This window comes from Gymnoscopelus braueri (genome assembly GCF_963280865.1).
Source record: "Gymnoscopelus braueri genome assembly, chromosome: 10".
Taxonomy (NCBI): domain Eukaryota; kingdom Metazoa; phylum Chordata; class Actinopteri; order Myctophiformes; family Myctophidae; genus Gymnoscopelus; species Gymnoscopelus braueri.
This window is the reverse complement of record NC_137611.1, coordinates 8,749,183-8,776,594: the sequence shown is the minus strand read 5'-3', so window position 1 is coordinate 8,776,594 and position 27,412 is coordinate 8,749,183. Positions and strand designations below refer to the sequence as shown.

Here is a 27,412-nt window from a genome sequence, read left to right as displayed (position 1 = left end):
TGTGTGTGTGTGTGTGTGTGTGTGTGTGTGTGTGTGTGTGTGTGTGTGTGTGTGTGTGTGTGTGTGTGTGTGTGTGTGTGTGTGTGTGTGTGTGTGTGTGTGTGTGTGTGTGTGTGTGTGTGTGTGTGTGTCCGTGTCCGTGTGTGTGTCCGTGTCCGTGTGTGCGTGTGTGCGTGTGTGCGTGCGTGCACTTGTGCACACAAAGAACTTCCATTTAACCTATTTAGACCTGGAAAGCCTATACATTGTTATCAATCCGGGAAAACATCTGTGTCAGTTTTTCAGGAAACTTAGGTTAGGTTTTAGAAGGCTTTTTTTTTTTAATCGGCCTCAGGTCTAAATGGCTGAACTCTAAACAAACACTTACAGGTCCATTTGTGTACATTTGTATGCATTTTAGTGCATACTTTATGTACGTAGCTAAATTAAATAATGAATGGCCTCCTTTACTGTGTACCTAGCTAAATGAAAGCTTCAGGCTGGGAGGTGTGTCTCTCACCATGGCAACCGTCACCACATCAACAGCCAGTAAGTAACCATCATGTTACTTCCTCCTTGTGCTCCTACCCGATTGGTTCAGCCGTGGTATAGTTTCCCGACACCTGAAAGCTCATTGGTTAAACCCACAAGGAACGGACCAATCGTAGAAAGTTGCTGTGTTTTGTAAAGACATTGTGGGCTGGTCCCTGACAGTCTGCAGTTCTTCCAGGGTTACAACAAACACACACACCACACACACACTGACTGTTGGAGTGAACAAGACTACACAGTAGGTTTAGAGTGTGTGTGTGTGTGTGTGTGTGTGTGTGTGTGTGTGTGTGTGTGTGTGTGTGTGTGTGTGTGTGTGTGTGTGTGTGTGTGTGTGTGTGTGTGTGTGTGTGTGTGTGTGTGTGTGTGTGTGTGTGTGTGTGTACTGTAATTAACACTGTACGCCAGTGTTAATTTTGACAGCAAATCTTGATTTAGTTTAGTCATAGTCTTTTAATAGCATTTCATTTATTTTAAGTCATATTTTAGTCATCTGAAATGTTTTAGTTTTAGTCTAGTTTTAGTCGACTGAATATCATTTTTGGTGACTAAATCTACGATTGATTTCGAAGACAAAAAAATATATTGTGGCGGTGCCTTGATGGCGTCGTAATGGCAGATCTTACACTTGGTAGCATGCTGAAAATAGCCGATCTACAGTACAAGCTCATAACGTTGTGAGCTTGTAGATCGTCGTGAACAAAATGAACACTGCTGTACACGTGCCCTTGTGTTGTGTTTTGTGTCGTTTGTAAGCAGGTATTCGACAACATGACGAACATCCGGAGGCGCTCATTGGACAGTGCTGTGTGAGTACACGTCTGTTAAACTTTAAACTCGCCAACGTGGTGGCAGCTGCACTGAAAGCCTGCGTTATCCTCTATGTATCCGTCAAGTTTTAGTTTAATTCAAATCCACCGTAGAGACGTTATGTTATGAGCTACTTTCTGTCAATACATTCTTTGCAGGTGATTAGTGTTCGCGTTTGGAAGCGCTCCAATGCGCTCGTTGGAAATCACTCAACGGTCCTCGGCACGAACAGCCCTTTTGCATGTAGTTTAAGCGCAAGGGGGCGGGGCCGCGGGTGGCGGGTGGGGAGAGAGCCTGGCGACGCAAGCTATGTTAGTGCACTGAGTGGCAGTTGGGGCAAACGCAGTCCCCACAACATCATTTACGATTCTGTGCCTATCGGTACATAACTCGGACGGCGCTTAGTCGACTAGCAGACCATCGGCCGGTCGTCGCGGGCACTCGCGCCTGGAGGCGCTCGGGCGCGACTCCTCGGCCTCAAGGTCTGCTGAGTCGGCACGCCTCCGTCATGGTCCAAAACTATACTTTATCGGCGAAAAAAAGTAGTCTGCGGTTGTTTGAAAAATCGTAAATGATGTTGCGGGGACTGCGTTTGCCCCAACTGCCACTCAGTGCACTAACATAGCTCGCGTCGCCAGGATCTCTCCCCACCCGCCACCCGCGGCCCCGCCCCCTTGCGCTTAAACTACATGCAAAAAGGCTGTTCGCGTCCTCGGCACCACCTGTTTTGAAATTGCACATAATAATGTAGGAGGCATCTGGACGTTGCGTTATTGAAAACGGGTAAGTAGCTCATAGGGCTACTTAAGCTTTCCGTACAGCTGCAATGTTGGTGAGTTTAACATTGTTTAATACAGGGGTCTTCAACAGTGGGTCCGGGACCCCTCGGGGGTCCTCAGAGTTACTACAGGTGGTCCGCCAAATCTTTGTGTGATATGATTTTTTTTTTACCTTAACCACTTGAACACTATAGCATCCCTTTTCTGAGGAAAACTTTAGCCAAAAATAGCAGCTCTACAAGCTCACAACGCCTCGCAGCTTGTAGATCGGCTATTTATGGCAAAGAGGTGTTTGGTGTAGAGGGAAAAAAGAGCAGACTAAGTAAACAAAAAAAGTTTAATCTGAAACACAATTTTATACGATATAGAGGGGGTCCCTGCTTCATCTCTCTCTCAGCTAGGGGGTCCTTGGCCTGAAAATGTTGAAGACCCCTGGTTTAATACGATCAGATAGGACTTTTCGGTTTCAATGCTTGCGGCTAGGAACCAACTACAAGCTCGCAACTTGAGCTTGTAGATCTGCTATTTTCAAAACAACGTGTACAAAAATGTACAAAATGTTGGATATTTTCAAAAACATTTTAACAACACAAATCTTGTATGGGGTCCCCCCTGGCACAACATGTTTTCAGACGGGGGTCCATGGACATGAAGAAGTTTGAGAACCCCTGGCCCTGGCCTGACGTAATGAATTGTGTTGAAGGATTAAGATTCAGTTTCAGTTGCAGTGAAGTTCAGCAGTTAAATTCCATTTGTCCTTCTAGAGTAGACAATCAAGATGTACCAGAGCTACTGATAAGAATCAAAGATGTTTTAGTTTACAGTGCATTGTTTCATTGTTTCAGCTTATTTATGCCTCCAGGGTTTTGCTGTTAGACACAAAGACATCTGTTTGAGCTTCCTTATGTCATAATAACGCAGTCAGTTGCGTGATTATGATTATGGTTTTTCCATGGTTGCATATTTTGCCAAATCATCTGAAATCGCACTATAATTCCTGTGCCTTGTATCACAAAGAAAACACGTTTCTTTTCAAGATTTTAAAGAAAACAATATAATCTTACAGTAAGTGTTTCGCCAATTATTTGGGGGCCCCACTTGCCATACCCTTGCGGCCCACCAATGGTCCCCGGCCCACAGGATGAGAATCACTGATGGAGTCAACGTAATTGCACATTGTGATCTACTGAACTGTTACAGCAAAATAATATAATATTCTATATTAACATGATAATAGCTCTGATTGTTATTGTTCTTTTTAAGTACCCAAAGTTGCTTTGTAAAATAAAATAAAATATACCAAACAAATACATAAATGCAATATTTGCACATAATACAGTACGTGAAATCTGTCCTCTCAATTACCCATCCTAATTATTAGGAGCAGTGAGCGCTAGTAGCTCTACACAATCACTATCACAATTATTTTAATTGCCATGTGCTTTGTTATTTGTCTTGGTGACACTGGGTGCATAATTGCACTGAATGAAAACAACAGTATAGTATATCTCAACTCAAACTAAGATAAGCAACGATACAGTATAGTAAAGGTAAGCAGAAATAAACTATACCATATTATGCCAGTGTTTCCCAAACGTTTTCATGTCAAGGACCCCCCCGTATTGATATGTATTTGGCCACGGACCCCCATCTGAAAAGATTCTGTGCCGATACATGTGCCCTATAGAAATATACTATGTAAACTGTAGACTGTGTATACAGACCGTACAGTATACTGATGTACACTTATACGGAAAGGCCTGCTTTCTGTCCCTAAAACCAAAACTAAACGTGGGGAAGCAGCATTTAGTTTTTATGCTCCACATATCTGGAACAACACTCCTAGAAAACTGCAGGTCTGCTGCCACTCTTATTTATTTTAAATGTAATCTAAACTAAATACTTTTTGTCTGCTGCTGCCTTTGATTGAGTTTTTCTTTTTCTTTCTCTTCTGCACTTTTTTTTTTTTTACTTAAGCAGTTTAAGCAGTTCTCTGGAGGTTGGGACTCCTGGAAGGTCCCATGGTAGTCGTAAAGGCAGCCTGCTGATCATCAAGCCCTCCAGAGGCAGTCAGAGCCTGGCAGAGGCCCAGCAGCAGATCCAGGAGCTGGGCCGCAGTCTCAACACCGCCAGCCTCTCTCTCAGGTACCATTACAACCATTACAGTCTCAACACCGCCAGCCTCTCTCTCAGGTACCATTACAACCATTACAGTCTCTACACCGCCAGCCTCTCTCTCAGGTACCATTATAACCATTACAGTCTCAACACCGCCAGCCTCTCTCTCAGGTACCATTACAACCATTACAGTCTCTACACCGCCAGCCTCTCTCTCAGGTACCATTATAACCATTACAGTCTCAACACCGCCAGCCTCTCTCTCAGGTACCATTATAACCATTACAGTCTCAACACCGCCAGCCTCTCTCTCAGGTACCATTATAACCATTACAGTCTCAACACCGCCAGCCTCTCTCTCAGGTACCATTATAACCATTACAGTCTCAGCACCGCCAGCCTCTCTCTCAGGTACCATTATAACCATTACAGTCTCAACACCGCCAGCCTCTCTCTCAGGTACCATTATAACCATTACAGTCTCAGCACCGCCAGCCTCTCTCTCAGGTACCATTATAACCATTACAGTCTCAGCACCACCAGCCTCTCTCTCAGGTACCATTATAACCATTACAGTCTCAACACCGCCAGCCTCTCTCTCAGGTACCATTATAACCATTACAGTCTCAACACCGCCAGCCTCTCTCTCAGGTACAACCAGGCCTGGAAGGACACTTGGCCTTTGGTGTTGTCAATTATTTTGAGGACACAAAGGCCAGGGCAGAAAGGCCAAGACGTTGTCAAAAAATAAGTCCAGACCAATTTATACATGGGCCATTATTGTCTCCGCCAGGCCGAAAGGCATGGCGAGAGAGTATGTTTTACCCCCTGTCCGTCGGTGTGTCCGTCCGTCCGTCCCTCTGTGTGTTACCAGCTAATCTCCGGCACCGCTGGCCCGCTCGCTGCGAAACTGTGCACACACACTCCCTCAAAGCCAATTCAGAACCTCTGCCCCAAATGTTTTACATGGGCCTGTTATAGCGCCACCAGGAGGCCGATTTGTGCAAAACTCATTTTTTGACATTACTCCTACAGATTTTATCCAAATGTCATGCAAATTGGTACATAGTATCTCTATAGTCATGTGATCAACCCGGATCTGTCCGATTTCCCATATTCCATCCTGATTGGCTAAGGTTGGCTTCCAAAGTTTGCAGGATTGGTCCGTTTTGAACAAAAGGCCTCAAATCATGAACGCAGCTTGCAATTTCCGTGAACTTTCACACGCACATTCCCACTAGGCCGAGGAAGAAATGCCACCCTTTTCACATTGGCCTGTTATAGCGCCACCAGCAGGTCTAATTTAGCAAAACACATTTTTGGAACAAAATGCCTCAAATCATGAATGCAGTGTCCGATTGCCGTGAAAGGCCTAAGAAGAAATGGCACCCTTTTCACATTGGCCTGTTATAGCGCCACCAGGAGGCCACAATAACCTACCTGACCTGGCGGAGACCTGTGCTCCGAGGAGCACTTTTTTGCCATCATTCATTTGTCTGGCTCTACTAATGATAAAGATCAGAGGCAGACGCCGGCTGACATGTCCACAACATGGCGACACGAGGGCTGTGAACGTCCAACAGAAAAGGCGTGGTCCTCACATTACTGCTGAGAACGTCATGGAGGGATAATAAACCGGTATCCTTATCTCACTCCTCATGTTTTCATTCCATAGACTGAAAACACGTGGACGAAGGGACTGTAAACCTCACCCATTTGTTCCTACAGAGCCCTTTTTAGAAGCCTCTAGTTCAGCGCCCTAAGTGCAACTGCAACCGGTGTGCTATTGGTGTGAAGGGGAGCGAGGGGCGGGTCTTCAGTCACTCAGTAAAACCCCAATCAAAAGCCCCGAAAGTATGGCCTGCATTCTCTAATTTAACCCATTCAAACCGGGAACGCATCTGTGTAACCACTTTATCCATATTTTACACTTTGGCTATTCAAAAATAGCAGATATACAAGTTCACAGTGGCGTAACGGAGGGGCAGCAAGTGCTGCGGTGCGGGGGGGCCACCAGCAAGCGGGGCCCCGCCTGCGCTGATACAAATATTTTTACAGCAAAAAAATAGAAAAAAGTTGATTTATATTGGTCAAATAGACCCGAATTAGACCCGAATTAGACCCGAAATTTTTCGACACACGCGCGCAGGTTGTGCACGCACATGCATGTACGTGGGCCTCACGTGAAACTCCCGCGGGGAGGCCCCGCGATTCTGCGTTACGCCACTGCAAGTTCATAGCTATGAACTTGTAGATCTGCTATTTTGGATTTTTTTTGCAAATTTGTGCAAAATATATATATGTTTTAAGCAAAATTATTTTACTCAAATGTTTGCCTCTGGGGGTTTCCTGGAACAAAATATTTTGAGATGGGGGTCCACGGTGAAATACATAATCATTTTGGGGGTCCTTGACATGAAAAAGCTTGCGAACCACTGATTTTTTTTTTTTCAAAACACGGTTAGGATTTAGAAGACATTTGTAGAATATATATATATTGCACAAATGTTCAAGATTTTTCAAAAATAGCAGATCTACAAGCTCGTAGCGCGGCACTCGGTGCCGCACTACGAGCTTGTAGATCTGCTATTTTTGAACAGCCAAATAAATCAAAAAATGATGGAGCTGCGTTCCCAGATTGAATGGGTTAATGGGACCATCATTTACAAAAGCGCATCATCATGCTGTGTGAAAGAAGACTTAAAACTAGAGATTGAAGACATTAAAGTCTTTATGAAACGCTTGAAAGTTTTTTTTCTGCAGCCGCAGGAGGGGACCGGACCACCTGCTGGGACCGCTAATGAGGAACCGCAGCATTTTCATTACTTCTGCATTGGCTTTAAGATGAACTGAGAAACCTTTGGTGCCTGTTTCACGCTCTTTCTCCTTTCTCTGTCTGTCTCCTGCTATAGGTCACAGCCTATAGAAGAGGAGAGCCCGGAGCAGCCCGATGGCCTCATCAACACTACTGTAGGTCCTTTTTAACTCATTCCCTACCAAGAACGTAAAAAACGTAATTATTTCCAATTACCAATTCTGCCTAGGACGTAAAAAACATAATTTTGAAAAAACTTTGATTTTAAAAGATCTCACCGTCCTTCATCTCTCGCAGTGACACATTTCATTGTAGCACACCCGGATACGGAAATGACGTCAATCGAAGATTTTCGTTTCCGCCTGCTTCCCGTTTAAGTCCCCCTCTAAAACGGCATTATCTCGGCTTTGTCTTTCTCCGCCGTAGAACGCTGTTTAGAAACGCTGTTTAGAAACTGCTACTACTGCAAAATGGAATGTCGCCGATTGAAAATGTCTTCTCTGGGCCACTCACACAACTACCCTGTGTGTCTACAAACAGTTGAACACGCGATCATAAGGGATTTAGTGAGGTCTGTGGCGAGGTGAAAAAGTAAGTGAGTTTTCCGTTCACATGGCGAAACATGGTGTTTTTACGCTGGGCTGGTGGACAGAGACTCTGCCACGATCGGTCTGTTGTCTGAGCGACGTGCACGTATCGCCGGTGTGTTTATAAACGATTGGACTTGCGATCATAATGGAGAATTTTTTTTTTTGCATTTTTTAAAGTTATAAAAAACACTAAATCGCTGGCAGTGGGCAAACACAGCCAGAAATAAGTCTGGCAGAGAATGAGTTAAATTGTCAATTACACTTTTGATCACAATCAGATTCAGATTTATTGTCACATCACAGGTTTGCAGGTGTTCATACTGTACAAGCTCCATCATTTGCAGTTCTCAGGAAAGGGGAGAAGAATAGAGCTAGAAAGAAGTGCGGGGTGAAAGAATATACAGTATTATACAGACTAGACCATACCCATCGGGGGGATATGAGCACCCAAAGTATATGTGCAGTTTGGGTTATGCGCTGTGCACAGACAGTACATCAGGCATAAAAAGTGTCTTAGTACTTGGTACCTGCAACAGTTCCAACACACACGTGCGCGCGTCATGGTCCGCTTGTTTCACGGATGTGGCAACGCCGGCGCTTGTTTCACGCACCTGGTTTGGCAACCCGGGAGAGCCAGCGAACACAAAAACGCTAATAAACAGCTGACATTTGGGGAAAGCGAGAAAAAAGAACGGGCTTCGGTGTTGCGTGCACATGGTAATGGTCAATGGCTGTGTGCAAATGCAGGTCAATTGCTCCAGCCACTGAGGAGAACCGGGCAGAAGAGATTTTGGGCACAGACAGACGCACAGAGCTTTGTAGAATTATAGGATGATAAGCAGCAGTAAATAAACGGTGTAAATAAACCGCAGCCGATGCAGATGGGTAGCAGTGCAACAAGACAGATGCTGCTCTCAATTCCTACATTCCCATTTGATGTAATTCCCACAGTAATCCCGTTTAGAGTGTTGGTAAACCTCTATGCCTATAACCCCAGCACTGGCATGATAACATTCATCATGACTTTACCTCAGCGTTGTTTTTTTCCCCTCACAGCGCTTTGTAAAACAGAACAGAAGTTCTTTGACAAGCTGTTTGTTGATTCTTTTCTATTCACGTACATTCATGACTGCGTTGTTTTCCTCACAGAGCTTTGTAAAACAGAACAAGACCTTCCACAAGCTGTTTGTGGAGCTATCAGAGGGAGAGGCCCTGACACACTGTGAGTTCACATCTGTCTTTCTTAAAGGATCTACCCCATGAATAAAAAAATAATATATGTATATTTAATATCATATTGTTTATGTCCCTCAAACGTTTTTCAAAAGGTTTGAGCCTAAATCAAGCCTCAGATATACTCATTCCAACTAACTTCTCTCTGGCTTATAAAGCACTTTCACCTGCAATACCACATTGTCCTGATTTGCACGTGGCACTATTGAGCCAGTTTGTATGCATGTTATCTCCTGGTTCTGAGTGGAAAAAGTAAGAAAAAAAGGGGAAAAAAATAATCTTTCTTTTTTTCTAAGTTGGAACAGAAAAACGGGAGGGATTGTACCGCTAGTGACGTCACTTTCGGGGCCAAATCAGTTTGGCCTGTTTTGAGACAAATTTACATAAAACCCCAGATATGCTGTGAAAGCCTGAGTGCTCAAACTGGAGTATTGTTTGGGATAGAAGAGAGGTAGGGGAAACCAAAAACACACACAAAATAAGGAAAAGTTAAAATTCATGGTGTAGTCCCTTTAAAGGGATAGTTCACCCTCAAAATGACATTTTTTCTATCGATTAGTCACCCCATGGAGACTTGAATTCATGGATATTCTTTAGTTTTTTTTCGCATTCCGAAGCCAATTTTGACGTTAAATGTAATGTAACGTTAACATTTTATAAAGACATTTTGATGCTACAGCATCTTCCTCATGCTGCGTCCACACTGGCAGATACAAAAGATACAACGCTACACAGCATATCTGTAGCTTTGTAGCTGTTTTGTACAGCAGCTACAAACGTCATCATGATGTATCTTTGTATCCTCATCGCTGTGTGGCTTCCTTCCATTGAAAATGAATGGTAGCCTGTAGCTTTGTAGCTGCCTGTGTGAAGGCAGCATGGAGTCATGGCTCTGAGGAAGATGCAGTAGGTCTTTGTCTTTCATTACACTCAGCAGCACCTTAATAAAGAGCTGCTCCAGTGTGTTCTTCTGTTTGATGTCATTTGTATTTTGTGTCGTCTGTGCTGATCATATATAAATTTGATTTGACTTACGTAAGCGTTTAAGAATAATTCATGTGTCCCTGACTCCCTGCTTAAAGTGCGTGCCTGTGTGTGTGTGTGTGTGTGCGCGTGTGCGTGTGCGTGTGCGTGTGCGTGTGCGTGTGTGTGTGTGTGTGTGCGTGCGTGTGCGTGTGCATGTGTGTGCGTGTGCGTGTGTGTGTCAGCGTTCACATGTGCGTTGCAGAAGGAAGGTCTCTACCATGGGAAGCTGTACTTGTCTGTGAACTTCCTGTGTTTCTACTCATCAGTGCTGCTCAAAGACACCAAGGTAACGTTGCTGTCTACTGTCAACCAAAACTCCTATGGTATGAACTACACAGCGCATTATGGGTCTCAACCTGTGGGTCGGACCTGTGGGGGTGGGGGGGGGTCCCCAGATGAGTGAGGTGACAATTTAAGGACTTTAAGACATTTTTAATACCAAAAAAAAAAGAAAGAAAGAAAAGAAAAAGAGCATTATACTGCATCAAAAGTATCAACAAACTGTACTATGAAAGAGGCTGCGAGGCATTGTGAGCTTGTAGATCTAGGCTATTTTCACAACATTTATCTGTGGAACTGTCACGGTGTGGTTCTGGAGGTGTAGGACCCAAGTGCAAGATGAGAGGCAGAGGCAGCGTAGCTCAAATTAAAGTGTTTATTAACACCCAACAAAGGGAGTAGGCAGTAATCAAAGTCCAGGTACAGGCAGAGTCGATACACAAGTAAGCAGTCAGAATAAGGAGGACGTACAGGGGAAACTAAACTGGGAAAGCTAGGTGAACTAAGTACAAAGCATCAACTAGGCAAGGACTAACAAATAACTCACAAGACTGTAAGCAACGAACCAACAGGGAACTGAATCAAACACAGGACTTAAATAGACAGGGGATTAACAGGACGCAGGTGAACACAACAGGCAATCAACACAGGATAGGCTAACAGGCAAGGAGCACAGGTGACTAGGTTTACAATAATCACAGGGAGGTGAGACAAGACAGGAAACAGTAAACAAGGCAGACAGGAAACACTACTACAAAACAAGAGTACGGAAAACCAAGGCCAGGGCAACAGAGTTACAATACAAATGCAGAATATAAAGAACGGCCTAACCAGGCCTAAAGAACAGCCTATAGGAGTCCAACACCATATAAGGGCATTCAAGGTCCGAATAATAAAGTCATCGTCCACAGCCCGAGGAGCGGACTGTGACAGGAACCGAGTCAAACATAATGTAATGCCTCAACTCCTACAATTTCAAGTGCTTGTCAGGGTGGGGGTCCTCAGTTCAAATATGAATATGTTGGGGGGGTCACCAGTTCAAATATGAATATGTTGGGGGGTCCCCAGTTCACATATGAATATGTTGGGGGGGTCCCCAGTTCAAATATGAATATGTTGGGGGGTCCCCAGTTCAAATATGACCATCACCATTGATAATGCTGTGGTGACGTCAACTCGGACTGCGAAGAATCTGGGTGTGACCCTGGACGATCAACCGTCGTTCTCGGCAAAAATCGCATCAGTGACACGGTCCTGCAGATTCCTCCTCTACAACATCAGGAGGATTCGCCCCTTCCTCACGGAGAAGGCAGCCCAGGTGCTCATCCAGGCTCTTGTCATCTCCCGCCTGGACTACTGCAACTCCCTCCTCGCTGGTGCTCCGGCATCAGCCATCAGACCTCTGGAGCTTGTTCAGAAAGCTGCGGCTCGTCTGGTGTTCAACCGCCCCAAGTTCTCCCACACAACTATCCTTCTCCGTTCTCTACACTGACTCCCCGTAGCGGCTCGCATCCAGTTTAAAACCCTGGTGCTAGCCTATAGGGCAGTGAAAGGAACAGCTCCTTCTTACCTCCGGGCTATGGTCGATGCTTACACCCCTGTCCGACCACTGCGGTCTGCCACCTCGGGGCGACTGATTGCCTCGTCGCTCAAGGGTCCTTCTGGCCGATCTACACGGTCACGACTTTTTTTCTGTTCTGGCCCCACAGTGGTGGAATGAACTTCCCACTGATGTCAGGACAGCAGAGTCACTGTCCATCTTTCCTTGCAAAAGATTTAAAAAATAGCAGATCTACAAGCTCGTAGCGCGGCACTCAGTGCCGCGCTACGAGCTTGTAGATCTGCTATTTTTGAATAGCCAAAAGTATAAAATAATGGTTATAACTCAAATCTAAAATGACACAGACGCGTTCCCGCATTGAATGGGTTTAAAAAAGTCTCAAAGTTCTGTATCTCCGTCCAGATGGCATGATTGAGGGGATGATCAGTATCACTTGCTATTGTGAGCAGTGTTGCCAGATTCTGTGAGAGAAACAAGCAACCAGGTCCAGGAAAACCAGCCCAAAAGAAGCGACTATGGGCCACATGTGCACTTTAACTCTTTGACTGCGGACGACGCGATAACGCGTCAAGTGCTACTTTGTCCAGTTGGCCGTCGACGCGTTCGACGCGTTCGACGCGCGTTCATTGTTTAATCTCTGATTGCGCTATGCTGCTTGATATTCAATGTTATTCTCGAGTTCCACTTACTTCACGGACATCTGCATCCGGTTTCATGGCCTGGATTCCGTTTCCGGTTTTTGATTTTTTTCCCCAGTCATTTTCGTCCAAAATAGGTAAATAAACGATTTTTCACACGGTATAACGGACAAACGGACAGGTTCTCTTCTATAATCTATGGTCTGGGTGACGATCAGTCATCGCCGTCGTGTATCACATCGTAATTTTTGCCGATCAAAACAATCTGGGACGACGTCACATCCGTTTTCATGTTTTTCCCTGTCTAATCTATCAAGAAGGGTGAGAGAGACCCAACGACCTGATCACGCTGTCATGTGCTGCTCTCTAGTGGCGGATTTGTGCTGGGTCTTTAAATTATGTGTCCTTAAATTATTTTCATGAGAAAAATTCAAAATATAAAAATAAAAAAACACAAATTGCTGGCACTGGGGGAGTACTTTATGAAAATACTCTGGCAGTCAAAGAGTTAACATATACATCAGCTATTTGAAAATAGCCGATCTACAAGCTCACAACGCGTCGCGATGCGACGCGTTGTGAGCTTGTAGATCGGCTATTTTCAAATAAAATCTTGCAGGGAAATTATAATAAGCAGTTCTGGCAACCCAGATTGTGAGTGCTAAACGTGTGAGGGCTTAATCATTCATATCAAAATGTGTGTGGGTGTGGGAAGGCCACACCCACTTACTTGTAGCTCTTCTGTTTGGTCGATATTTGATTGTTCCTATTTTTTGCTATAACCTTTGAACGGTTTGTCGCACAGACGTGTGAGTCGCATCCCTTGATTTGGTGGAGTGGAACTTAGCCCTGCCCCCTATTCTGAATGGTTGATATTTCATAGTTTCTATCTATTTGCCAAAACTTTTGAACAGTTTGTCGTTGCCACTTGTTGTGAGTCACCTCATTGGACTCGGTTTTTAAGTGCTTGTCCTTCATTGGTGTTACTTAGCTCCGCCCCCTCTTCTGATTGGTCGATATTTGTATTGTATTGCACCTAAGGATAATTCCTTTAACAGGTCCGTTCATGAAAGTCCTTGTGGTCTTGTTTCCAATGAGGGCCTGTGAGCAATTAGGGGTTAAGAGTCTTGCTCAGGGACAAATTTCATTTCATCGACACATTTGCTGGCTTGGCCTGGAATCGTACCTGGGGCAACCAGGGCCTCTGGCTCCCTAGGCGGGCTCACTAACCACTCAGCTATGGCCGCCCCTGTTGTTCCGTACTGTGGGTACTGAGATGGTCACTTGTGGGGGTGGGGGGAGGGGCTGGGTAATGAGACAGTGTCACAAGTAAACATGTCTCTGGACGCATTTGATGAAACCTCGAGAGAGAGAGAATGCTGATTGCTGTCTTATTAGAGTTGACCTGTGGAGCAGACTGTTTGGTCAGTGTGTGGATGTGTTGCCATGTTATGTATTCTCCTGAAGCATCTGGTGGATATTTTCTATCAATTAACCCCACGATGAAGCCTTTTTTAAAGGAGAATTCCGGACATTTTAAGTGTTATCGAGATTTCCCGAGGAGCGCAGTGAGCGCAGTGAATCTCGCGAGACGCGAGATTTCACGCGAGAGGAAAACATTCACGTCGCTGACCATGAACGCCAGCTCGTGAGTGATAAACAGTGCATGTGAAAGTATCAGGAGACACCATGAGGAGGATTTGTGGAAAAAAGAAGAAGTTTGGAGCTGTGGAATTAGGCGATTTTCACTGAGCCACGCGCCTCCCACTATGCCAATGGTGGGGGTCGACCAGACTCACAGACAGGGGGATCGCTGGAAAAACACATCGCCACTTCCTAACTCGGTCAGTGAGTAACTACACATGAAAGATAACACTTAAAATGTCCGGAATTCTCCTTTAATGCTTCTTTTTACCCTCTCTCAGATGAGATCAGACATGTTGCCATATAGTGGGATGTTGTGCAAACAGGAGAGAGGCTCATTACGCATCCTTGTGGTGCGCCCGGTGTTCAAGGTCATGGGTGGGAGGAGGATGAGGGAGTGTCTGTCCAGCCTGACAGTTTTTTAAGGGTCGGGTGGTGCCGGTGGTGAGGTCCAGGGTTCAGACACAGAGTGACGTGCCATAAGGTACAGGTGGTGGAGTTTGGAGGTCAGGTTGTTAAAATGCAGAGCTGTTAGTAGTCTATGAACAGCATTGTGATGACGGTACATGCCCCCAGTCCTCCAGATGGCCCGTGGTGCTGGGGTGGCACAGGGTTAAAGTACCTGTCCTCCACCACTTGCAGTGCCCCTGGTTTACCTGACTGCATGCTTAGTTCAGTCACACTCTATGATGTCATCGAGGTGGAAACCGTTCATCACAGTGATGTCCAGTGGTGGAAAGTAACCAAGTACATTTACTCAAGTACTGTACTTAAGTACAATTTTGAGGTATTTGTACTTTACTTGAGTATTTCCAATTTCCAATACTTTTACTTCTACTCCACTACATCTCAGAGGCAAATATTGTACTTTTACTCCACTACAATTATTTGAAAACTTTAGTTACTAGTTACTTTGCAGATATACACTATGATATAATGAAACATACATTAACCACTTTAGCCCTATTTTATACATAGGCTATTTGAAAATAGCAGATCTACAAGCTCACAACGCGTCGCAGCGCGACGCGTTGTGAGCTTGTAGATCGGCTATTTTCAAATATTTTGTACTTTTACTTTTGGTACTTTAAGTACATTTTGATGCCAATACTTTTGTACTTTTACTCAAGTAAATTTTTAATTTTGGATTTTTACTTGTAACAGAGTATTTTTATATTGCAGTATTGGTACTTTTACTTAAGTAAAGAATTTTAGTACTTTTTCCACCACTGGTTCAGTCACACTCTATGATGTCATCGAGGTGGAAACCGTTCGTCACAGTGATGTCACAATGTATCTGGAGGTGAGGCTCTCCTCCCGTGATGATACTACAGAGCAAGGATGACATCACAACCATGCCTGCCAAAGCCCCAATGATGCTCCATTCACTGTACAATGGCTGCTGATCTGAGGCCAGTGGGGACGCGAACTGCCTTTTCCCATACTGTTAGGACGTCACATTCTAATACAGCCCGAATACCTAATCCCAGCATTGGCCTCAGCGGCTCACCTCAATAATCATTGAACTGATCCATTACTTCTGGGAGTCCGGGTTCGATTCCCGCTTGGGACTAAAGTTTTTCGAACAACCGCGGACAACTTTTTTCCGCCAATAAAGTATAGTTTTGGACCATGACGGAGGCGCGCCGACTCAGCAGACCTTGAGGCCGAGGAGTCGCGCCACTCGCGCCTCCAGGCGCGAGTGGCGACCGGCCGATGGTCTGCTCGACTAAGCGCCGTCCGAGTTATGTACCGATAGGCACAGAATCGTAAACGATGTTGTGGGGACTGCGTTTGCCCCAACTGCCACTCACTGCACTAACATAGCCCGCCAGCCCCGCCCCCTTGTGCTTCAACAGTATGGGAAAAGGCAGTTCGCAGTGGGGACAGACAGCAACTTGGGACAGAGATAGGTTGAATATCGTTGCCCTCGGGTGGAAACCTTGAATGTCAGAAACCGTTACTTATTATTATTGTAAAAAAGAAAAAGGGGAAATAGTGAAAGTAGACGATCTACTGTACAAGCTGTGAGCTTGTAAGTCGGCTAGTTTCACTACTTTTGTGCGAGACTCATGTATGATGACGTAGCCCTAAAAAGTTGGAATATGGAGATAAGGTTTAATAGGTCATAATGTAATTAGTTTAATAGGTCATCACAAAAACATTCTGTACTTTTCACACAGTATGTAAGGCACTAGAGAAACCAGACTGTATGCCAAAGTGACACCAAACAAGTATCTCCTTGAGGTGTGTGTGTGTGTGTGTGTGTGTGTGTGTGTGTGTGTGTGTGTGTGTGTGTGTGTGTGTGTGTGTGAATGCCTAACAGTCCATCCATTACGTTGCAGGTGGTCATTCCTGTAGCCAGCGTCTCCGAGGTGAAGAAGCACAAGTTGAACCTGACCATGGTGTCTGTCCGCATTGCTACTGGAGACAAGGTCAGCTGACCCCCACCACACTCTCATACTTGTACCTGTAACTGGACCATTCATTAGACCAGTGGTTCCCAAACTGGGGGTCCCCGAATTATTTCCGGGGGGTCCCCGGATGATTAGCTTAATGTGCAACATTGTTTTCTCACTTAACAGTAAACAAACCAGTATAAAGCACCATTCCCACCGGGCACGATAAGTATAACTTTAAAGATATCGTTCTAAACTCAAGTGGATGGCAGTGTCCACACCACATGGATAACGACAGCCGTAAACGATCGTTCGGATCACTCTCTGCGCGATTTTAACAACGATATAAACACTGATATACACTGACATATATAGCAACTATATATATATATATATAGATATATATAGCAGCAACAGGTGGTCCATATTCATTGCAGGGCTCTCCGACAACACAGCTGGAGCTTCATGGCTTCATGGCGCCTCTGTTTACAGTACGGTAAACTTTGTCATTCATCGATGTGGACGCCGACATAATTATCGTTATCGTTATACTTATCGTGCCCGGTGGGAATGGCCGGGCACGATCCTTCAAGTTACAATTGAAGGACTTTTAAGCCCTTTTTAATATCTCTAAAATGAAAAAAGAATAAATAACAATAAACTAATAATAAGACCATTACTACGTCAAAAGTAACCAACAAACTACTGTAAACATTGTGAAAATTGCCGATCTACAAGCTCACAACGCCTTGCAATGCGAGGCGTTGTGAGCTTATAGATCGGCTATTTTCAGAATATTTGTCTGTGGAACCGAGTCAAACTAAATGTAATGCTTCAACTCCTAGAATTCACAGTGCTTATCGGGGTGGGAATGTTTGCAGAATGTTTCTGTTTTTGTCTTGCCTTTGTTCTTTTTTATGCCAATGTTTTTAAACCCTTTAAACCCCTTAAAAATTTTGTGATTTGCAAAAATGGTTATGTGTGTTACAAATAAAATGTATTAATAAGTCCTGACATGATCATCAACTGTGTGTGTGTGTGTGTGTGTGTGTGTGTGTGTGTGTGTGTGTGTGTGTGTGTGTGTGTGTGTGTGTGTGTGTGTGTGTGTGTGTGTGTGTGTGTGTGTGTGTGTGTGTGTGTGTGTGTATGTGTGTGTGTGTGTGTGTGTGTGTGTGTGTGTGTGTGTGTGTGTGTGTGTGTGTGTGTGTGTCTGTGTGTGTAGTACTCCTTTGGGTCTCTGAGGAACCGGGAGACCTGTTACAAGTTGCTGCAGTCCATCTGTTCACAACAAACACAGGTATGTGTGTGTGTGTGCGTGTGTGCATGCGCACCCATCACGTGAAGGACATGCATGTGAAGGACAAACCTTGAGAGCCTTAATGTCCCCACAAGTATAGTAGAATTTGAGAAACAGACATTTGTGAGGACACTTTTCCTGGTCCTCCTATAGTATCTGTGTATATTTATTTATATAGCACTTTTCATACGTCGAAATGCAGCTCAAAGTGCTGTACAATACAGCAAAAATCTAAACGTATGAAAAACAATACAATAATCAAAAACAGATTAAAACAACAACAAAACAGCAGCAACACAGGTGCTGAGTAATACATCTCATAAGATGCTGGTTAGAAGCTAAGTTAAAAAGGTGGGTTTTCAGTTGACCCTTAAAGATGATGACTATGCTGGCCTCCCTGATTTCTTGAGGTAGTGTGTGTGTGTGTGTGTGTGTGTGTGTGTGTGTGTGTGTGTGTGTGTGTGTGTGTGTGTGTGTGTGTGTGTGTGTGTGTGTGTGTGTGTGTGTGTGTGTGTGTGTGTGTGTGTGTGTGTGTGTGTGTGTGTGTGTGTGTGTGTGTGTGTGTGTGTGTGTGTGTGTGCGTGTGTGTGTGTGCATACATGCGTGCGTGCGGTGTCCTCAGCAGGGAGCAGAGAGTGCCAACAGCAGTCCCAGAGTGTCCTCTGCAGAGAATGAAGTGGATCAGGACATTGTGCGTTCACTGCCTGCATAATATGTCCTCTAATGCACTATCACACTATCAACAACTTATTTATTTATTTACATGCATCACTGTCAGAAAAAGGAAAAAGAGAAATCTGGTTCTCAACCTGTGGGCAATGGAAACAAGCTCTAAGCTTGTGTGCGTTATCCTTTGATTATGGCAGGTCAGATGTATGTTACATGTGACATATGTTTTTTTCATGATCAATAAAGATATCAATCAATCAATCAAAAGTCAGTAGTACAGTCATAAGCTCTGTTAAAACAATAACACCAAACGCCCCAGGGGGTTTATTTCCATTGTGGTATATGCAATACAATACTATACTGATCTTCCTGTCCGCAGTCCAGCTATGAACGTGTCTCCCTGTCTGTCCACAGATGTCCAGCCCGTCCAGTCTGGATGGCAGTGTCCCCGTCAGTCGTAACAACAGTCTATGTGTGGACAATGACTTTCCTGAACTGACCAACGCAGGCAAGAGACAACAGCACACACGCACGCACACGCACACACACACACGCACACGCACACGCGCACACGCACACGCACACGCACGCACGCACGCACGCACGCACGCACGCACGCACGCACGCACGCACACACACACACACACACACACACACACACACACACACACACACAATACGGGTGTGATTTCTGATAACAAAATAATAATCGATAATTTTATAAAATAATCGATTCACGATTGATGATTGATGATGATTTGGGTATGGCATAATGGGTGAAAAGTTCAATCCTTTTGTAAATATTTCGAATATAGTCAAACATGGCACTACTTTCACTATTTTTGCATGACACCATTGTGCAATGAAGTATAAATAAAATCATTTTGAAGTGGTAATTTTATTCATTGACTTTCTTTTTGTAATCATTCGATTAATCAAAAACATCATAAAATAATGACTACAAAAATATCTGATAGTTGCAGCCCCACAAGAACACATGTAGAAATGTGGAATGGATGTTTCAGCAGGGAATAAAGTGATGTTTGCTGTGGTAATGATAATAATAATACATGTTATTTGCCGTGGATGCACTGATGTGTGAAGAAGGGAGATCTTGTATTCAGTCCTGAAGGAGATGGGGAGCCAAAGTAAATTAGATGGAAAGAATATTGTTAGAAAGGTGAACGATTCAGTGCCTGACTGCATATTCCTTTTCCTGTCTTCACTGTTATTTTCTTTTATTACACGGCTTGGTTGAATGCTTGATTCTGATTGGCCAATCGCTGAATTCAGCTGCGTTATTTCTGAATAATGACCGATGAGCACAATAACAGACCGCTGTCTAATCAAAGGCTCAGAGAACCTTCTCATATCAACCTGAGCTGCTTGATTTTATGCTGTATCCAACATGATAGCTATGTGAACAAACACACCATGTCATTTACAACTAAACGTTTCTCTCAAGAATGTTTTTGAAAACATTTGAAGCGAGAAATAGACAATGCAGTGACCAAAAATGTATTCCATTTGATCCACTACACTTCCTTGTTTTCCGAGGCGACCGTGTCCTCCCAGCGCAACACTTATGGAATACTTTCATTGCCGTAAGCAAGGAAATACTTAGTTTTGTTGTTACTTTTGGGTCTATTTATTTATTATGTAGCCGTGTAATAAGCCGGATAATGTACTGGTGATTATTGAAAAATAAATCCCTTCAGGGTGATTATAATCACCCTGTCTGGATTTATTTTTAAATAATGACCAGCTACCCGTACATTATCCCTTGCATAGTGTATGTCTGACTGTGTTTTGCGAGTGTTGTTTCGGTTTTTGTCAGAGTGATGTTGGCTGCATGGTGCAGACTGGTGCAACGGTTCAGTCACTTCATTGAATTGATGTGAGATTCAGTGTCTGTGTTTGTTTGTGCTTCTTTCTTCCACAGGTCCTGCCAGGAGAAACTCCACTCCTGGAAGCAGCACAGTACAGACACAGGCCTCCAGAATGCCCAGTACACCGGAGGAGAGAGGTGAGATGAACGCATGCACACAGGCATGCACTCAAACACTAGACTCTAGTGCGAGTGCATACAAGCATGCATGCACGCATGCACGCATGCACTCATGTTTGTGTTTGTGCTTCTTGCACAGCTCCTGTAAGGAGAAGCTCCTCTCCTAGAAGCAGTACAGTGGAGGAGATGGCCTCCAAAATGACCAGTACACTGGAGGAGGAGAGAGGTGAGATGCACGCACTAGACTCTAGTGTGAGTGCATGCGTGCGTGCGCGCGCACACACACACACACACACACACACACACACACACACACACACACACACACACACACACACACACACACACACACACACACACACACACACACACACACACACACACACACACACACACAGGAAGTACTCACACACTAGAGTCTAGTTGCAGTTATGTTGCCGTCTGAACGGGGCATTAAAGGATATACACCATGAATTATAAAAAATATATATATATTTAATATCATATGTTTATGTCCCTAAATCAAGCCTCAGATATACTCATTCTAACTAACTTCTCTCTGGCTTATAAAGCACTTTCACCTGCAATACCACATTGTCCTGTTTAGCACGGGGCGCTATTGAGCCAGTTTGTATGCATGTATGCATCTCCTGGTTCTGTGTGGAAAAAGTAAAAAAAAAATATATATATATATATATATATATATATATTATTTTTTTTGGTTGGAACTGAAAAACGGGAGGGATTGTAAATCAGTTTGGCCTGTTTTGAGACCAATTTACAGAAAACCCCAGATTTGCTGTGAAAGCCTGAGTGTTCAAACTGGGATATTTTTGGGGATAGAAGAGAGGTAGGGGAGACCAAAAACACACAAAAAATAAGAAAAAGTTAAAATTCATGCTGTAGTCCCTTTCGTTCAGAATCATCTTTATTGTCACATCACAGGTTCACAGGTGTAAAACAGTGGGTGTGATTTGTTTTTGTGCAAAGCTCCATCGTTTCTGTTGTTTACAGAAAGAGAAAGAGATAAGTGTGTACATATATTTACACATAGCATATCCATCCGTACATGAGGTTTACACATAAGGTGCATGAGCATAGCAGCAGATTATAGCCTACTGTACATGATATAGACATTAAAGGTGCAAGAAGAGTATCAGTGTGGTGTACGTGAGATTAAGATGCAGAGTATCAGCCAGTGGTGGAAGAAGTACTTACGCTTTTTACTTAAGTAAAACTATCAATACTACAATGCAGAAATACTCTGCTACAAGTAAGTCTGGTATTCAGAATTTACTTGAGTAAAAGTATTGGCATCAATATGTGCTTAAAGTACCAACAGTGGAAGTACTCATTAGTCATTGTGCCGAAAACTTCCATTACATGTTTTCAAAACGTATAAAATCATTTGAAAATAGCAGATCTACAAGCTCACAACGTGTCGCATCGCGACGCGTTGTGAGCTTGTAGATCGGCTATTTTCAAATAGCCGAAGTCCATATAGGGCTGAAGTGGTTAATGTATGTTTTGTAATAATATTCTAAATCTACAAAGTAACTAGTAACTAAAGTTGTCCAATAGTTGTAGTGAAGTAAAAAAGTACAATATTTGTCTCTGAGATGTAGTGGAGTAGAAGTAAAAGTATTGAAAATTGGAAATACTCCAGTAAAGTGAAAATTCCTCAAAACCACAAAAATGTGACTTTCACTGGTATAATCCACATCCTGTACTGTAGGTCCACGAGGAAGAGCAGAAGTCCAAGGCCAGCCTGGTGACAGTCAGGCGAAATTAAGGAAAGGTTGAGGAGGAGGTGTGGGAGATCAGATGAGATGACAGTGTTTTTTTAATCCTTCATTCAGCAGGTGATTTGTGGACTCTTGACGGTGTCTTTGAAAGGGTTCCCTCGCTCCTTTTCCAGAAAGAAACCAATCATCTGAACATGGTGTTCTACATCTATCTGCTGTTGTGAGTATCATTACAGTCTGTGTGTCCTTCTGTCCCTCCACCCTGGGTGAACAGGAGGGCACGTTTCACAGGAGCAACGCCTGATTTGTACTTAGTTGAACGTCAGCGTCTCGCACCAAAAGTCATAGTTCCACTGTGAGATATGATGCACAACATTACATTACATTAAAGTCATTTAGCAGACGCTTTATCCAAAGCGATTTACAATAAGTGCATTCAACATAGGTAGGGAACAAAACTACTAATCACCAGAAGTGCATTCTCTTCTAAAACAAGCAACTAAGAGTGTACCTAGTTCTAAGGTAAACGTGCAATATATCAGCTACCTACTTTCATAAGCAGATGAGACAAAATAGGAAAATCAAATGAGCAAGAGCTAAAACAAATAAGTGTGTCGAATAAGCAAGATCCAATAAGACAAAAGCTCGTACAACTAATTGACAACAAGTAAGCTGGGCAAAGAGGAAAGGTAGTGTTTCCTGAAGAGGTGGGTTTTCAGCCTGCGGCGAAAGATACATACCGTAATTTTCGCACTATAAGGCGCACCTGACTATAAGCCGCAGCAGCTAAATTTAATGTTTGGAACATATATAAGCCGCACTGGACTATAAGCCGCGGGTGTAAAATCCATAGATTTAGGAGGTCCCCTAGTGGCCGTTAGCTGTAAAAATCCATAGATAAGCCGCACTGTTATATAAGCCGCAGGGTCGAAAAATGGGAAAAAAGTCGCGGCTTATAGTCCGAAATTTACGGTACTAAGTATAAAGCGCCATTCACACTGAGCACGATAACTAGAGAAGCCCCCACCCTCCAATCGCTCAAAACCGCTCTCAAAACCCACCCGTTCAATATGGCTTTCCCCCGGTAACCGCACACCCCCTTTTTACTGTTCCACTATTGATTTTATTCCACAGTCTTAGCTATTCTTTACTTCTATTAAAGTAGATTTTCTTTTTGTTGTCTTCTCCTCACCCCCATGTAAGGCGTCTTTGGGTACTTAGAAAAGCGCTATATACATTTGGGATATTGTTATTCTTATTATAATTAACGATAACTATAACTATAATGATGATTAAGTTAGCATCCACACTTAAGAACGATAAAGTTGTGTAAACAGTGTTTGATGTGAATGGCCTCTGGAATCATGCAAAACATATATTATGGAGTTAAGGTCCAAAACTCTCCTAAGGTTGATAGTCTGTAATAATTTCCCCGACAAATCAGAACCTCCGATCGTGTAACTGTGTGTGTGTGTGTGTGTGTGTGTGTGTGTGTGTGTGTGTGTGTGTGTGTGTGTGTGTGTGTGTGTGTGTGTGTGTGTGTGTGTGTGTGTGTGTGTGTGTGTGTGTGTGTGTGCGTGTGCGTGTGTGTCTGTGTGTGTGTGTGTGTGCTGTAGGTTGGTGGTGCTGGTGTTCACATCAGGGTACATCAGGTTGAGGATCGTGGCTCTAGAGGAGCAGCTGAAGGCTTTGGGAGCCTTGGCCGAATTCTCACTTACGTAAGTGTACACACACACACACACACACACACACACACACACACACACACACACACACACACACACACACACACACACACACACACACCACACCACACCACACCACACCATACGTGAAAACACACATGAAAAAAATATATATATATCGTGATCATACTACAGCGTCACACTACAGCATCAAAAGTAGCAGATCTACAAGCTTGAAACGCTGGGTGAAGTGACGTGTTTTGAGCTCGTAGATTTGAAAGAAACACAGGAGATTTCCACCCGGCAGAGACGGTTATAGACATCCTGGTGGAAAGCACCTGGCAGAGATACAACGTTCCCATTTAACACAGGAGGAAATTCAAAGAGGAAGCTTAGCAGAGAAAATGATCAGAGGATGTTAAACAAACAAAGCCAGGCTGTGGAGAGGGACAGGACAGAGAGCTCAAACCGGTTCTGACAACTTCCTGAAACATCAACCTGCAGCAGGTCACCCACACAGCATGGCTCATTATGAGAGACGGCCGATAAGAGATTAGAATGCCACACCACTATCAGTCATGCAAACACACCTACACATTCACACACACCCACCCACACACACACACCCACACACAAATACTGGAACAAATACAAATTAATGCAGTGGTTCTCAAACTTTTTCATGTCAAGGACCCCCAAAATGATATGTATTTGGCCGCAGACCCCCATGTCAAAATATTCAGTTCCAGGGACCCCCAGAAGTAAAGATTTGAATTGCAAATGTTTGCTTTAAAAATATTATATTCAAAGATTTGCAAAAATGTTCAAGATTTTTCAAAAATAGTAGATCTACAAGCTCATAGCCCGGCACTCTGCACTCGGTGCCGCGCTATGAGCTTGTATATCTGCTATTTTTGAATAGCCAAGTATAAAAGGTTAAAGTGGTTGAAATTATTGTGATGCTATATTAACACATTTTGCTGGGGACCCCCTGGAACCCCCCCAAGGACCCCTGGGGGTCCCCGGACCCCACTTTGAGAACCAACGCATTAATGGTCCTTGACATGAAAATGTTTGATAGCAAACATTTAGGAAACAAGCCCAACTACACTTTAGCATCAAGCCCCCAAAAAATGCAACCAACATGACTTAATCTATTAATTGAATATACGGACCACAATGGAAACAAGACCGCAAGGATTTTTTTTGGACGGACCTTTTAGACAAAGTATTATAAATGTAATTGTGTTGTTTAAATTTTTTGCCTAATGAAATATTCAATCAATCAATCAAAACCTATAATAAGAGGACATGGCAACATTGAAGGGGCGTGGGGGGGGGCGTAGGTGGGTACTCAAAGCAAAAGAGAATGCAGAACTTCCCTTTGGTGTGGTTTACTTTATTGTCACAATGTAACCATTCCATGTCGAGATGTGAAACTTTGCTTCACGTGTTGCTTAAAGATCAACTCTGCATTCCCTGTCATATTGGTCATTTTATGATTTTTCCATTCACGTCATGTGACTGAAAACGTTTACATTTATATTGCAACAGTTGTAAGAATGCATTGTGTTTCAGCTTGCCACAATTGACTACCCATATGTGGGAATGTTGGCCTTGAACTTTGATGAAACTTTGATGTCACCTGATGAAAAAGATAATGCTTTGCCTCCTGAGAGCAAAACTATCTGCTTCTGTACCTTAGTTCATGTTGTTGGTGTTAGTGCAAGATTCTGACAAGATGTTTTACACTTCCTCTCCTCTCATGTGTTCCTCATTTTGCAGGTACAAGGAAACATAGCCAGGGAGAGAGCAGAGAACTGAACACGGTTCATGAAGAGTCACACGGTTCATGAAGAGTCAGGACCGGAGATCCTGACATCGTCTCATCAGCACTACGTTTGCCAACAAGAACGATTGCCAAACGAGTGCCAATAAGGCTATTATGTTCCGACTGGCAGCCCCCAAATGTTTTTTTTTTGTTGGAATCAAAATTGGAATCAGATTGTTTTGAACAGTGAAAAAATCCACAGGGAAACATATTTTTGTGAATCAGATCATAAAGACGAGTCTCAGTCTGGTAGACACTCTGACATCATCGTACGACGTTCCTCGCCCCCAAAATAGCCGATCTACAAGCTCACCACGTGTCGCTATACGCCTAAATAAATACACAAAATCCAATCAGATCACTTGCATAATAACAGTGTGGACAGTCAGTCCTAAGTAACTACAGCAATGAACCACTAGAGGTCGCTGTTTACTGTAGATTTTACAACTGCAGTCAGTCCTAGAGATCAGATCAGAGAAACAGATGGGATTTGCATGCAGTCTGAACAAAGCCTCTGTCATTTAGCACTTTGACCGTGAACACTATATATTTGTTACAGTGACCGGAAGAGTGGGCACCTAAATTGGCTATTTAATTCCAAAATTTGAAGAAAAAAATAATAATAATTTGGAAAAATGGTCTGAAGTAATGTAAACACACACACACACACACACACACACACACACACACACACACACACACACACACACACACACACACACACACACACACACATTAGTATACCGCACATGATTTGAACATTTGGCATTTAGTACAATTGCTACAAATTGTTACAAAACCTGTGTATAGCCAGTCAGTTTGGGCATAAACAAAAGAAAGAAAAAAATAAGGGTAGATTTAGGTCTGTTAATCATGTACCGTGCATGTTTGCTCGGTACATGATTTGATTAGATTTTGGTAAAAGACATACAAGTAATCACAATGTACACTTGTTTCATGAATAGTCCAATAAACGTACACAGCTCCAATAGAGCACTCAACGCAATCACATGAACTCACAAAATACAAAACAGCCTAGAATCCCTAAAACAAATATCAAGCCATAAAAACACAAATTAAAGTGCATCACTAGCCTGTAGTTTTTTCAACAACAGTGTTTTCACACTGTTTTTATAGGACAGGTTAGATTGAGCCCGCCTGACACACAGAGGCAGCTCATCCCGAAGAGAAAGAGAAAAAATAAAATGATCAAAGAAATCATGTATAATTTACATTACTTCCGACCATTTTCCCAAATTCTGTATCGTTTTACATTTCGGGAAACAAAATAGACAATTTAACATTGAGGTGCCAAGTAAATTTACTCAAGTACTGTACTTAAGTAAAATTTTGAGGATTTTTTACTTTACTTGAGTATTTCCAATTTCCCATACTTTTACTTCTACTCCACTACATCTCAGAGGCAAATATTGTACTTTTACTCCACTACATTTATTTGAAAACTTTAGTTACTAGTTACTTTGTGGATATAAATGATTACATTATAAAACATACATTAACCACTTTAGCCCTATTTTATACCTAGGCTTTTTGAAAATAGCAGATCTACAAGCTCACAACGCGTCGCATCGCGACGCGTTGTGAGCTTGTACTTTTACTTTTACTTTTGGTACTTTGAGTACATTTTGATACCAATACTTTTGTACTTTTACTCAAGTACATTTTGAATTCTGGACTGTTACTTGTAACAGAGTACTTCTACATTGCAGTATTGATACTCTTACTTAAGTAAAACA

At 43.2% G+C, this 27,412-nt stretch overlaps 1 protein-coding gene across 1 annotated transcript; it reads left to right on the top strand.

The window, feature by feature from the left end:
• The first annotated feature begins 736 nt into the window (after window positions 1-736).
• On the top strand, window positions 737-27,412 carry LOC308093888 (GRAM domain-containing protein 2B-like). The gene is made up of 15 exons (XM_080440280.1): window positions 737-769; window positions 1,288-1,337; window positions 4,095-4,262; window positions 7,148-7,205; window positions 8,790-8,862; window positions 10,082-10,185; window positions 16,367-16,456; window positions 17,643-17,717; window positions 18,340-18,408; window positions 18,801-18,894; window positions 20,329-20,412; window positions 20,534-20,620; window positions 22,254-22,359; window positions 23,756-23,857; window positions 25,610-27,412. Exons 2-15 carry the CDS (start codon window positions 1,300-1,302, stop codon window positions 25,623-25,625), a joined length of 1,164 nt encoding a protein of 387 aa, XP_080296406.1. The 5' UTR covers window positions 737-769; window positions 1,288-1,299; the 3' UTR covers window positions 25,626-27,412.

Bases quoted from the DNA above. Each gene is read 5' to 3' on its own strand.
- LOC308093888 (XM_080440280.1), top strand. From the start codon at position 1,300: ATGACGAACATCCGGAGGCGCTCATTGGACAGTGCTGT. The intron at 16,457-17,642 runs GTCAGCTGACCC...CTGTGTGTGTAG, and splicing joins GCATTGCTACTGGAGACAAG to TACTCCTTTGGGTCTCTGAG. The intron at 17,718-18,339 runs GTATGTGTGTGT...CGGTGTCCTCAG, and splicing joins TCTGTTCACAACAAACACAG to CAGGGAGCAGAGAGTGCCAA.